Consider the following 14,996-nt stretch of genomic DNA (forward strand, 5'->3'; position numbering starts at 1 on the left):
AGCAAGAGCTATTCAAAAATGGTCTCTTGAGGGAGAAATATATGTTTTTGCAAAAACAATATGGATATATAGTTTTCTGCTATGTGTAGCATCTGAAAATGTAAATGAATACTGAAAATTCATTGTTGAGTCTAGAATGAACATATTCAATAATGTTGGCTTTGTTGTTCCATTGGCTAACATTGTAAGCTGCTGGGGGAAAGCTTTTTTGGTTTGTTTTTAATTTATTAATAAAGGTTCTCTTGACAACAAAAAGTTCCTGGAAAAATTAATATACTCCTCAATTTTGAAAATATAACTTCAACTTCAAAAATAGTGAATTTATTCTTTCTTTATTCTTTGATGGAAAAATTGTATAATGGAAGATAAAGAATTATTTTTATTTTCAGCTTGCAAATTCAAACTTTGTGCAAGATTCTTTTTATGACTATTACACAATGTACATTATTACGGTGGTTTAATTCATAACTGTTGATGATCAAAAATGTGCCATGTGTTTACTTTCTTATTTGCCATACTGCAAAAGAGATATAAATGTATATTATATATATATTTACATGTTTGGAATCAAATTATTGTTTAATATAGACTTTAATCTTGCATGGCAATGTTGTGCTGTTAAGTTTGCCTACAGTGATTATTATATGGAAAATAGAGCACAGAAATGGCAGGTTGGTTGGCAAAAATGTGATCTGAGTCAACAGGTGGATAGGTAACATTCTGACTAATACAATACATGATGGAAGAGGGTTCAGGGAAATGCACAAGAGTAGTCATATTTTCTAATGAATAGTACAGCTCACTGCATCAATAATAAAGAAGTCAAAGAAAATGAATGGATGCATCTAAAGTGTGATTCAGTATTACATGAGGAGTTACTCCAAACTAAATATACGTTGTATGGACAGTCTGGAGGAGAGTAGAACCTCCCAAGTATTCCCACGAAAAATAGTGGGCATACCCAGCAAATATAGGCCATTTTATTTTAAGTAAGCTACACAAACCTATGAAAATCAGGAAGAGCTTAGATGGCTAAGCACAGTAATGGTAAACTGAAAGTATTAGCCATAAATGTTATATGTAGAAAGCTTACAAATTACTCAGTGGTCCTCTTTAAAGAGGTCTAAAATTAGCGGCTAGACCAGTGTTTTTTAACAGTAATGTGCCACGAAAGCTACCCAGGTGTGCTGTGGAAATAATAATATAGTGCACTTGGGTGTAAACCTGAGGGGGACAAACTCCTCAAGTGGTCTGAGGAGTACAGCATCTCTGTGATCACTATAGCACTTAAAGCAACTTGGACACGTGTCCTGGCTGCTAGAGGCCGTCTGCCTAGGTGTATGGTTACCATCTAGTCTCACAGAACCGGTGGATTCTGAGGCAAAGAAGGGTGGGCAAAAGCATGAAGCAGCTGGGAGATGCCAACAAAGTGTTCACTAAGTTCTGTGTCTGTGAACGCTGATCTCAGAGCTGCTTTTTTACTGGCTTCTGTGGTATTTCATTGCATATGATATTTCATTGTATTGTACAGTGACGATAAAGGTATCTTGCATCTAGCCCCACCCCTTTGGACAGTTGAGCACGTGTATGTTTACAATATGTGTCATGCTACTGTATATGTGTCACATGGTGAGAACGAGTAGCTCAGATTTGAAAGCCAAGTCGAATATAAACATAATTATATTTCTAACAATCATATAATTCGTCATTGATCACAGGCACTAGCTTTCAGCAACCATGAATTGGGTAAGCAAGTTAGGAAATAAACAGAAGAATAGGTGGGTGAAGGGATGGTTATAATAGCTATCTCAAAATGCAGTACATCTTGATCTGCATTCCATCAAGCCATTGTTGAAACTGCTTAATGTATAACTCCAATTCCAAAAAAAGTTAGAACGCTGAGTAAAATGTAAATATAAACAGATTGCAAAGATTTACAAATCTCATAAAACCCATATTTTATTCACAGTAGAACACAGAAAAGATATCAAATGTTTAAATTGAAAAAAGGTACCATTTTAAGAAGATAATTTTGACTTTGAACACATCTCAAAAAAGTTGGGACAGGGCCATGTTTACCACTGTGTAGCATCCCCTCTTCTTTTAACAGTAGTCCATAAACATCTGGGAACTAAGGAGACCAGTTGCTGGACTTTTGGGAGAGGAATGTTGTCCCATTCTTGTCTTAGATATGAATCTAGATGCTCAACAGTATTGGGTGGTCTTTGACATATATTTTGTTTCATGATGTGCAAAATATTTTTCAATTGGTGAATGGTTTGGACTGCTGGGCAGTCAGTTCAGCACAGAGACTTGTCTGCTATGAAGCCATGCTGTTGTAATTGATGCAGTATGCAGTTTAGCATTGTCTTGCTGAAATATGCTTCCCAGAAAAAGACGTTGTCTGGATGGGATCATATGTTGCTCTAAAACCTGTATATACCTTTCACAATTAATGTTGCCTTTCCAGATGTGCAAGTTGCCAGTTCCATTAGCACTAATGTATCCCAGTACCATCACAGATGTAGGCTTTTGAACTGAGTCCTGATAACAAGCCAGATGGTCCCTCTCCTCTTTAATCTGGAGAACGCAACATCCATGTTTTCCAAAAAGAATTTCAAATTTCAGTTCATCTGACCACAGAACAATGTTCCACTCAGTCCATTTTAAATGAGCTTTGGCCCAGAGCAGACTGCTGTATTTCTCATGTTTACATATAGGTTTCTGTTCATATGATAGAGCTTTAACCTGCATTTGTGGATGGCACTGCCAACTGTGTTCACAGGGAATGATTTCTGGAACTGTTCCAGATCCCATGTAATGATTTCCATGATAGAATCAGGCCTGTTTTAAAGCAGTTCTGCCTGAGGGCCCGAAGATCATAGGTATCCAATATTAATTTTCGGCCTTGTTCCTTGCACACAGAGATTTTTCCAGATTTTTGGAATCTTTTGATGATATTATGTACTGTCAATGATGAGATATAAGTCTTTATAATTTTATTTAGAGGAACATTCTGAAATTGTTCCATAATTTGTCGATGCAGTTTTTTGCAGATTGGTGAACCTCTGCCCGTCTTTACTTCTGCGAGACTCTGCCTCTCTAAGGTGCTGTTTTTGTACCCAATCATGTTACTGACCTGTTGCCCAATTCACCTAATATTTGTTGCAAAATGCTCCTCCAGTTGTTTCTTTTTAGTACCACTTACTTTCCAGTCTTTTGTTTCCCTCACCCCAACTTTTTTGAGACATGTTGCTACCATGAAATTCAAAATGAGCTAAAATTTTTCACAAAATAGTAAAATGTCTCACTTTCAACATTTGATATTTTTTAATAAAATGTGGATTTATGAGATTTGCAAATCAATGCCTTCTGTTTATATTTTACACAGCGTCCCAACTTTTATGAAATTGGGGTTGTAATTGACCATAATAGGGTTAAATAAACCCTTTCTCTACAGAATTAAGTACAAGGTGAGAAACACCACATCATCTTATGGCTTTTTCAAACATGAATAAATAAAAATTATATGCAAGATGTAGCTCTACAATATTTATTCAGCTTGGTGGCTAAATATACTTTATGAATGTGCATATACAAACTAATTCTTGAAAATACAGTTTGCTTTCATATTTCTAAAGCTAAGATTACCTTTTTATTCATTTTATTTCTTTTGAAAAAAGAAACTTTATGGGACAGTTTTATAAGTTTTAGATCTAATATTACTTATTAATGCATGTTATCATTATAACAGGGGTAAGCATAAATCTTGGATGGCATCCTCAAAGAAGAAATCCTGAATCCTAAATTAAGTTCCTTTTGTATCTAAGCAACAGACAAAATAAGCAGTAGTACAGTTCACATTGTAAATTACAATAAAATAAAACGGGTTTGCAAACTTGGGGCTATATTGCTAAACTGAGAGTGAGAGAACTTAAGTGTTTTGCTGTTTGATTATCTGTGTTGAATTGTCCTAAATTCAGCAAGATTGCTTCCAGCTTCAGTTGTGCTGTTTTGGTAAATGACCTTTCAATCCATCCTACTATTGTTTTAGCAATAACAAATTCTGTATTTATATTAACCATAATACTGTAGTTTTGTTTGTCCTGTATGTCTTCGTTCGGTATTTAGTGTATTAATTCATGCTGTTTTGTCTTTAAACATTTTCCATATGGCTTAAAACTAAGAAAAGTAGAATCAGTGCATGCATACTATTTTTTTTTTTATGTAAGCCTCATTTATCATCCTAATTTGACATGACAGCTTTACTGAAATCTGTAGCATAGAGCTTAATACTCTACTAACATTTCAAAAGGTAAAATGGAAGCAGAGTTGATAACAATCTACTGTAAAACCTCAAGTTATAAAGTGAGAACATTCTTCTTATTTGCTTTAAATGCTTAGTAATACCATGGAAAGATTATCGGTGTTCACGTTTGAAACAGCCCATGAAAGATCTGTCCTTAGGTTTCAGCATCCTAATATTCTGGGAGCTTTTTGTAATCTTATTTTTGATTGCTCGTCTCTGTCGGCTAAGTCTCTAACAGCGATGTAAACCCTGTTAGGCATTAGAAGTTTAAGTATTTATGAACAGTGTATTCCCATTTATCTCCACTCGTGGATAATTAGAGTTTGCTTGCAGACCCTGCTTGTCAGGGGCTGCGTCTGGTTTAGCAGCAGGAATTGGCTTAAAGTAGAACAATGTCAGCTTTCTCTCCAGACAAGGCAATTAAGATGTCTGAACTCTTTCTATTCTAATGGTAGGTTTGTGTACCTTTCTTGGTCTAAAACCCCACAGGAGGGATAGTGCCTAGGTCAGTTATACTACCACCCACAGCTTTTGACTTTCTGTCTTTGTGTATCAAATGATCAGGAAAAAAAAAGTTGGGAACATTTGCTTGGTTTGTTAAATACTGTCATCTCCACCTTCAAAAATCTTTTTATAGCCATACTAGTCTTTTTAATTCTATATACTCTGGATGATATTAACATTATGATTTATTACTTGATAACTCCTGCTGCATCTGTGTAGTATCCGCATCCTTTGAATGTTGCCAATGGGAATTTATAGTCATTAGGTAACATGAATCATTACTAGAAGCCTGGTAATAAGAAAGAAGGGCAAAAATAAAGTGAAAGCATTTTTTTCCTTTTTCAAAGTAACTTATGAAAGCAAATGTTTATCTGTTATGTCTGCAGTATCTTTCTACCATCAAATTGACTTAATCCATTCCACTGTCATGGGGAGATGCTTGCTTCAGCCAGTCTTTGTATATTGCCTTCCTGTGATGCTTTAAACTGAATTAACCCCCTTAACACCTTACACATGACTGCTTTTTTGCTGAATGTACTCCTTATCCTGTCTCTGGTAAATTGTAACAAGTTAAACATACAGTTGGCCTTGCCCCTACATTATGCTTTATTTTCTTGAACCCAAAAAGGGTGGATTAATTTCCAGACAGTCTTGTTATTAATTGGCAAGTATATTAAAGCAGTGTCTTTCCCTTAATGATTTTCTCATTCATTTTGTATTCTCTTACTTGGGTGTCAAGTTCACTCAGGTTGAGTTCTGCTTGGATTCTTACTTTTCATATGCAAGTGTTTATATGCTTAAAATAGATGACTGGGTTGACAAGCATAGCTTGACAAGTCTCAAAAGTTTATTTCGAAAAAATTGTACAATCTGTAATGTGGCATGCTGCTGCCTTGAATCCTGAGTCTAATCATTGTTCTTAGTGTTCTTCTGGATACTCCAGTTTTCCTCCTACTCTATGCCCCCAAAATGTGCATGTTTAATTTGTAATACGTTTATGTTGGGCGGCATGCTCAGTGAGGGCTGGACAGTCTTTTTGGCCATGGAACCCTTGACATTTTTTTTCCCTGTCTAGCTTATGTGGAGTTTTATTTTTTCTGTCTTCCCTGTCATCTGACCTTATCATCTGACTCATCTTTAGAGATTTAGAATACATTATATACAGGTGCTGGTCATAAAATTAGAATATCATGACAAAGTTGATTTACTTCAGTAATTCCATTCAAAAAGTGAAACTTGTATATTAGATTCATTCATTACACACAGACTGATGTTTTTCAAATGTTTATTTTTTTTAATTTTGATGATTATAACTGACAACTAATGAACGTCCCAAATTCAGTATCTCGGAAAATTAGAATATCAGTTAAGACCAATGCAAAAAAAGGATTTTAAGAAATGTTGGCCAACTGAAAGGTATGAACATGAAAAGTATGAGCATGTACAGCACTCAATAATTAGTTGGAGCTCCTTTGGCCTGGATTACTGCAGCAATGCGGCGTGGCATGGAGTCGATCAGTCTGTGGCACTGCTCAGGTGTTATGAGAGCCCATGTTGCTCTGACAGTGGCCTTCAGCTCTTCTGAATTGTTGGGTCCGGCATATTGCATCTTCCTCTTCACAATACCCCTTAGATTTTCTATGGGGTTAAGGTCAGGTGAGTTTGCTGGCCAATCAAGAACAGGGATGCCATGGTCCTTAAACCAGGTACTGGTAGTTTTAGCACTGTGTGCAGGTGCCAGGTCCTGTTGGAATATGAAATCTGCATCTCCATAAAGTTCGTCAGCAGCAGGAAGCATGAAGTGCTCTAAAACATCCTGATAGACGGATGCGTTGACGTTGGACCTCAGAAAACACAATGGACCAACACCAGTAGGTGACATGGTACCCCAAACCATCACTGACTGTGGAAACTTTACACTGGACCTCAAGCAACGTGGATTCTGTGCCTCTCCTCTCTTCCTACAGACTCTGGGACCTTGATTTCCAAAGGAAATGCAAAATTTACTTTCATCAGAGAACATAACTTTGGACCACTCAGCAGCAGTCCAGTCCTTTTTGTCTTTAGCCCAGGCGAGACGCTTCTGACACTGTCTCTTGTTCAAGAGTGGCTTGACACAAGTAATGCGACAGCTGAAACCCATGTCTTGCATACGTCTGTGCGTGGTGGTTCTTCAAGCACTGACTCCAACTGCAGTCCACTCTTTGTGAATCTCCCCCACAGTTTTGAATGGGTTTTGTTTCACAATCCTCTCCAGTGTGCGGTTATCCCTATTGCTTGTACGCTTTTTTCTACCACATCTTGTCCTTCTCTTCGCCTCTCTATTAATGTGCTTGGACACAGAGCTTTGTGAACAGCCAGCCTCTTTAGCAGTGACCTTTTGTGCCTGGCCCTTCTTGTGCAAGGTGTCAATGGTCGTCTTTTGGACAATTGTCAAGACAGCAGTCTTCCCCATGATTGTGTAGCCCACAGAACTAAACTGATAGACCATTTAAAGGCTTTTGCAGGTGTTTTGAGTTAATTAGCTGATTAGACTGTGGCACCAGGTGTCTTCAATATTGAACCTTTTCACAATATTCTAATTTTCCGAGATACTGAATTTGGGACTTTCATTAGTTGTCAGTTATAATCATCAAAATTAAAAGAAATAAACATTTGAAATACATCAGTCTGTGTGTAATGAATGCATTTAACATACAAGTTTCACTTTTTGAACGGAATTACTGAAATAAATCAACTTTGTCATGATATTCTAATTTTATGACCAGCACCTATATAAAGACTCTACTGTTCTACTGATTATAGATCTATTTTATGTATTAGTTTTTACACATTTGTTTTTCTTTTCTTGCAGCTGTTTCTTTGATCATTTGCAAAGCAACTCAAGCTACATCCTGTGAAGAATAATGTTCTACAGAAATAAATGTTGTTGCTGTTGTTGTTCACTGGGTGCTTTGAATGTGTTTCATTTAGTTCATGCAAAACAGTTCCGGAGCTTTAATTCTGCCCCATTTAGCCAAACTTTCGCAATTTTTAATAATGATATGACTAATTCCAACAGTCCTCGGCATTGCAATGTACAGCAATTAAGAGAAATAATTTGTGGCTGAGCATTTTTTTATTTATAAATACAGTAAATTTAAAAGTGCACATATGCAGATGTTGTCAGGGAATTTTCCATTTTAGTGGATGCAGTGATTTAATGCATTATAACATTCTGCCATTATCACTTAAAAAGGAATGCTCATTTTGTTACAGTCTATTTGGATTACGAATGTTACAAAGGTATTTGTTGTGCAGAGTGGATTTTTTTTTTGATAAATGGAATAAGTTAATTTTTAGTGTTTTTTTTTGTTTTTTTTTGGTGAATAAAAAAATTTAAGAAATAATTAACCCAAAATACAGAATTACATAATTGTTTTCATATTTTTAGACCTCTTTGTGGGTGGGAAGGATCTATACTTGTCACTGGGCCAATTTAATGTTTCACTATTTTGAACATGAACCTCAAGGGATTTTGATTTAATAAATGGTCAATACACAATCCTAACCTATAAAATGACACAACCTCTATGCAACACCTTCAGAGTGATTTAGTATTAGTCTATTTCTATTTTTAACCCTTTTAAATTTGCTGAAATTTGAATGTTTGCTAATTACTCTACAGAATCTGCATAACAGAAAAGGGACAGTGGCATTCATTCTTCAGTGAACATCCATTAATTGTCATATGGTTTTTTTGTAGCATATTTTATTTACTAGGATTTGCATTCAGGTAGAATGAAAATAGTGAGGTAGTAAACCAGTCCTGCTCTTCCATAAACATCAGTAAATGTGCTTAAGAGTTAACGCATTCTTAATTAACTTAAAAATATGGTCATTAGAGAAAACAGTTTCTATAAGAGAGAGAACTTTTGCCATGTAACATTTGTGAAGTATCAATTAAAATAAAAGCACAATCCTGAAGTTTGACAATTAGTCTTTAATTTATAAAGCACATTTACACTAACTTATTATTGAAATCCTTTGCCTCACCTAAGCTGATTGCCAGATTGTACACCCACACAATTGTGCAAGTAACTGTGCCTCTTTATGCATTGTGTAATTTCATAAGGAGAATACTTGTTATTGTTGTTGTTTTCAAAACTGTTGGCTTGAATCCACAGTTTTAAACACCTACAGTATAATTGCCCTCATTATACTGTATGTATGGTATACTGTACTGAAAACACATTATAATATGAACTATTGTAGAATGTTTTAAAATACATAATGTAATAAAATATTTATCAGTTCCGCAAATTTTAAAGCAACATTACATGTTCAGCCTTCAATAGTTATCCAGTTCAAAACTGTAAATGCGAGTTTGGAGTGTTTGGAGCTTACATGGAGAACTGCAGTGTCCTCCCAGACTAAAGGACCTAAAGGACCTGTATGCATCACACTGAAAGTCAAACCAGGTCTGTGAACTACGTGCATAGCAAAGCTCAGCAAAATAATCACAAAGACAGCCATTTAGTATGAGCAATGGCACACTTTTGCTTTGATGCAAGCAGATTCCTATATATTTTACCATCTTGAACCACTTTACTAGATGATGTTCTGTAGAGCACTTTAAACCAGTCAGAACCAACTACATATCTTTCTCAACAAAAAACATAACACTATGTGTTTTAAATAGGAAAGATAGACCAGTTTCAAATGTAGCTTTTTTTATTAAACAAATTATATATAATAAATATTTAAGATATTTTTCATCTCTTTAACCTGCACAACATCTTGTATAACTAAACTTGTTTGTAGTACTAGGGTGTTGTACTGTGTTAGCCATTATGGATATAATGATAAATCAAGCAAAATTACACATTTTAATGGCTAGCTAAAAAGGTTACAATATGCAAGCTTTCAAGGCAACTCAAGCCTCTTTTTCAGGCAAGATGTAATCAAAACGTATTAAAATTGTTTGAAGTATTTTTCACTCTACTATGGTCCATTGAGTTCAAAAACAGTTTTTACACCAGAATCCTCTAACCTTTCAGGAGGACTGAATAATATATTCTATTACTGTTGTAAAAAGAGGACACAATGAAATGAAGCAGTTGTGACACCAATTTGATGACCCCCATATAATTGGAAAGAATATACAAAAATGCAACACACAGTAAACTTGCGGAGATGTCTTTCCAGATGAGAAATTGGAACAGAACTGAGAACAATATGGCCAGTTCCCGGGTTATATAGTCACTCAGCGGGTCCAGGATGGTGGACAACGGAAGTGACATCAGTGGTGGAGTGGTTTCAGTCTTCCGTTCTGCAGAGGGAGGAAGACAGAAGCTATCAGACTGCAGCATCAACCCCTGGTTCAGTGAGTAATTACCATCACCAGAGTCCTTAAACCGTTTCCCATATGGACATGTCTGAATGTACTACATTTTGAATCTGAACATCTTGAAGACAGAAATAATACCCCTTGCCCCTCTCCAGACATAAAATTGTCAGCATAATGTATTGGTCTTGTGGATGATTTACTTGTAAATGTAAAGGGTTTCTAATCTGTCAAGTGCTTCCTAAAGGAATATCCATCCTAAAACCAAGTAGTAATAAAGGTTTTTTAACTGTTTCTCTGTTTTGCATCTGCTGACACTACTGAATTTTAAATAGCACAGAACATTTTTTGTTGATTTTTGTACTAAATTCAGCAAATAGCTAACTGCCATACTTGTGGACCATCCAAACACCATGAACTGCGCACCATATAATTGGCAATTAATACTTGAAAATTTGGAAATCTGATTTACATGTTGCAGGTAACTTGGCAAGAAATCTGTAGCATATATTGTCGAACTAGCATAACATGATTGAGGTTTGAGGGATGCTGATGCCTGCCCTGACAGCATTGGGTACAAGACAGGTATCTCTCAAGCACATACCCCTGGTTACACTTACAGAGCCAGTATGGAATCGCTAAAATGAACATGATCTGAATGTGTGAGGAAGACTGAAGTACCCCAAAGTGCAACCTATGGATACAGGGGGAGCATTTACAAAATCTTTAAATAGCAAAATAATGCTGAATCTGCAATTACAGCACTGTTGTAGTGGGAACATTTTATCCTAGGCAAAATTTATTGCTAACATTAGAAGACCCATATAAACAGCATGTTGTCATGTTCAGACCATTAACACTATATACTGGCTTCACATCTGAGTGCTTATAAAGAAAGATCAGTAGCAGTGTCAATTTCTTACACATGGTTAGTCCCCTATTACTGAGTTCATTGCTCTCTTTTAATCATTCGGGGCATTGAATATTGGCCAGATGAAAGTGGTATGTATTTATTATCCTGAGAAAATTAAGGATCATTGATGATACCACAATCTAGGCTAATTGTGTATTTCTCCAATATACCTTTTGATGTTTTAAATGACTCATATTTCAAAAGATTGACATTCTTACTCAGTTTGTTTCAGCTCTGGAAAATACGGTCACACCCCAACACTCTGTGCAGAAAATTAATTCATTGTGTGCAAATGTTTTATGTGATGATCATTTTGTATCCAAATTAAGCTTACTTAGTTTACATAAGTGATTTATGCTCCTTTGAAATTCATCATTATTAATGGTGTTAAAGATGTGTGTACTCTTGAACCCTTTTTTCTTGTCAGGGGTGGTAAAAATCCAACAGTGGGCCCTTTGTGGTTTAATGGCAGTGAAAAGAGTTTTCCCTCATGGGGTTCCATGCTATTAGAAGAAGGAAGGGGATATTTTATGCCAGTTGAGGGTAGGGTGGGGCACCCTGTGGGGTTTATTAAATAAAGAACAGTATGTTGGTGCTCTGCATAGGACCTAGAGCCATTTATTCTCTCTCTCCCCCTCTTGTCAGGCCTGTTTGTTGTTGCTATCAATGATTGGACTCCGAGAAGTGTTAGTTTAATCATCTGAATTAAATTTTTCATTGTCTTTTGTGATCTTTGTGTTCAGGGTTAGATAATTTTGTCAGAATAACCTGGCAAGCATTCTTATTTTCTTTATGTAAATGATATTACAATTCTTACTCTTAGAGTGGAGGTTACCGAAAAGTTCACCTGAGGTGTTGTTGGATCATATATGGTGAAAAGCACAAAAAGAGGAGCTATGTGTGATGCCATTTGGTGATAATGGCAGACTTCTCATCAGTCACCTAATAAGGGTAGAAAAAACATCCTACAAGTAGTTATAATTATTTGAACTTTAATTCATAGTGCATGTGTGGTGCTCAATAAAACTAGAACAATTTTTCACAAATAACTTGTAAAAGCTTTAAATCAAACCTTGTTTGTTTTTTTTAAACCATTAAGAGCATTTGCTATTACAAGTCTAAAAATATTATAATGCAAATTTGCCATTTACCAGGGCAGTATTAGGAATAAGTGCACACCCAAGTGATATAATTAATGTGCCTCTGGCAGACATCGGGTTCAGCTTAGAAACACACCAGACATGTTTGTTTTACATACCATAGTGTGATAAAGATAGTTGTGGCATAAAAATGTAGCACAAGGAAATACGTAGTTCCAGCACAGCTACAGAACAAAATGACAAATTAAGGTACAAAATAAAAAGAGCAGGGTTAAAAGAAAATATACATGGACTAGTAAACTAAATTGAGTGCTGTGGTTAAATGGTCTTTGTGGAATTTAATAAAGATATCATGTGGACTATTTTAATGCTAAAAATATGCTAATACTTTCTGTACTCTGTGTAGATTCTCTGAAGAAAGAGTTAAAAAAAGTGAAATATTGAAAGTGCAGTTCTTGCTTAAGGGGACTGTAAAATTTAATAACCTATTATCCAGAATGGCTGAGCCGTTTGTTTTTGGAAATATTAAAGGATTTATAATAAAGAGGAAAATAATAGTTCATAGTTGCAGCTGTATTTTAGTAATTGTCCATTATTCCATCAAGTATCAATTACAAATGTGTAACGTTATGAAATAAAACCGGCAAAGTTCATTTTGTATTTTCTCAACAGATGCGAAAAACAAACTGCAATATTTTTATCTATTATAAGGTAGGATTTAAATATTATTTATTAGAAAATGTACAAAAATAATTGAGAGCCCCAACAGTTGTATTCTAGGACCAACTTATTTATTATTTATATGGCTCATATAATGAATGAAAATTGTATGAACTTCACTGCACTATAGTAATATTAATGATAGTGAAAGGGGGTTTTGTGCAGACCTTTATGGTCTAAATTTCCATGTATTTGTGTTTGCTTTGCCACAGTTTCTTCAGGCAGTATTCATATTTACCCTAATAAATATCTAATGAAGAAAAATTGTATTTAAATCTATCTTTTCAAAACAAACTGAAGTTAAGGTATAATTTTCTGTAAAAACAAAAAAAATGTAACATCCATTTGCTGCAGATATACATTCTTTTTACATTTAAATATACAGTAATTATGTTTTGATCACTATTGTTTAAAATATCAGTAGCTTTCTTTTAATTCTGTCTTTATTGTTCAAAAAGATGACCGGGTCCGTTCTTGAAACTAGCTACATTAGAAAACAGTTATTTCCCATGAGCACCATTTCATTTTGCTTTTCTGTAATTCCAAGGGGGTTGACTAGTCAGTGTCTGGAAAGTTAAAATGTCCCTTGATTGCCATACCATCTTTATCACAAATATGTATTGTTTGACAACAGCCTTAAAGTGTCGAGCTAGATCTTAGAGTTAGTAAAAAGACTATTGTTGTGCATTATAAAATATATACAGTATGTGTATATATGTATAAAATCTATCTATTCCATATCTATATCATGTATGATATGAAGGAGACCATTGTGTAAGGAATAAAACATGAATGGAATTCTTGCATTGTTGCTAAAATGGCCCCAATGTAGTTTACAATGAACTGTATTTTGAATCCAATCATTTTACATTTAATAACTCCCAGTAATCCATCTAGTACAATAAATTTGAATTTCATGAGAGAATAGACATGAGAGAGTAAAATGTCATTACTTGATGTACACGATTGATGCTGTACATTGGGTTATTGTAGGCTACCACAACACAAAGCCTAATGACTGCCACAGTGCTTAGGAAGGTAATGTCTTTGTTGTCCTTCCACTTGATCGCAATCATTTTACCTTACATGCACGATGAAGCTTCAAAAGAAAACTAAATTCACCAGGTATGTCATGCCAGTTTCATTATACAGTGTTGTATGCATCAGTTTCACTATCTGTATCAAAATCTGATGAATGAATATTGCTTGATTCAACTAATGGCTCAGTTTCACTTTGTTCTAAAACTGGCTTTACATTTGTTTGTTAGCATGCTATTAGGCATTTTGGTCAAAGGGCCTGCCTCACTCATGAATATTGAGGAGTTACTACAAAATGACAAAGTACATAGAAATATTAATGATTTATTTGCAGCATGAAATTATTTTATCCACTAGATGGCACCAGAATATTGTTTGAGCTTATCACTACATGCAAACAATCTAGTTTAACCTAAGAAATGCTCAGGTGTAATACTTTTGGGCTCATCTGAGCCCAAGTGATGCATGGAGGTAATACAATATGATAATCAGTCTTGATGAAAAAAAGTGGAAAAAACTGCAAATAATTAATAATCTAGTATATTAAATATTTATATAAGTATTTATATTCATATAGGTTGTTGATAATATGATGAATAATTAAATCCCATTCTATTAAAGTATATCTTGTGGAAAGTGCTTCAGTTACACTGATATTCCACTGATGTAATCACTTCTCAGATCTCACTAACTTTCACAGTCCTGGTAGGCTAAACTCAACGAAGATGTGTTGGAGAGATCCAGAGGTTATGGTGCCAGTTACCATTAGTGGTACAATATTTTCTTAGTGCGTTATTGGTACTCAAAAATCAGAGTCATTATGTAGGTCTTCTGGTATGTGGAACTAGCAACCAATATCACAACTAACCTAGCTCTTCTAAAACAAAGGAATCTTTTATGTAGTCAGGACAGAGTATAAGACATCTGTTGCTGTAATTGTAGCTAATAAGATGACAACCCTTCAAGCATAGAAGGCTACATGTACTGGGGTGTGTACAGACAAGCAAGATACCAGATAAGGTAAAACATTAATTAAAGTTAGTTCTGAAAAAGCAGGGTCAAAACAGGCAGTAGTTGGTGCATAAA

General features: G+C 35.1%; 1 protein-coding gene across 8 annotated transcripts in view; it reads left to right on the forward strand.

The window, feature by feature from the left end:
* The window catches only part of LOC120530300 (carbohydrate sulfotransferase 9-like), a 155,782-nt gene that overhangs the window by 66,661 nt on the left and 74,125 nt on the right, over positions 1–14,996 (forward strand). The window contains exon 1 of one of the 8 annotated variants that reach the window (XM_039754671.1): positions 10,062–10,178. The exons of the other annotated variants lie outside the window; for them this stretch is intronic. Coding sequence (XP_039610605.1) covers positions 10,073–10,178 — 106 coding nt within the window. The 5' untranslated portion in view covers positions 10,062–10,072. Of the gene's footprint in view, positions 1–10,061; positions 10,179–14,996 lie in introns of those variants that run through there. 8 annotated transcript variants of the gene reach the window in all.

The sequence above is a fragment of the Polypterus senegalus genome, chromosome 5 (genome assembly GCF_016835505.1).
Source record: "Polypterus senegalus isolate Bchr_013 chromosome 5, ASM1683550v1, whole genome shotgun sequence".
In the NCBI taxonomy this organism is placed as follows: Eukaryota; Metazoa; Chordata; class Cladistia; order Polypteriformes; family Polypteridae; genus Polypterus; species Polypterus senegalus.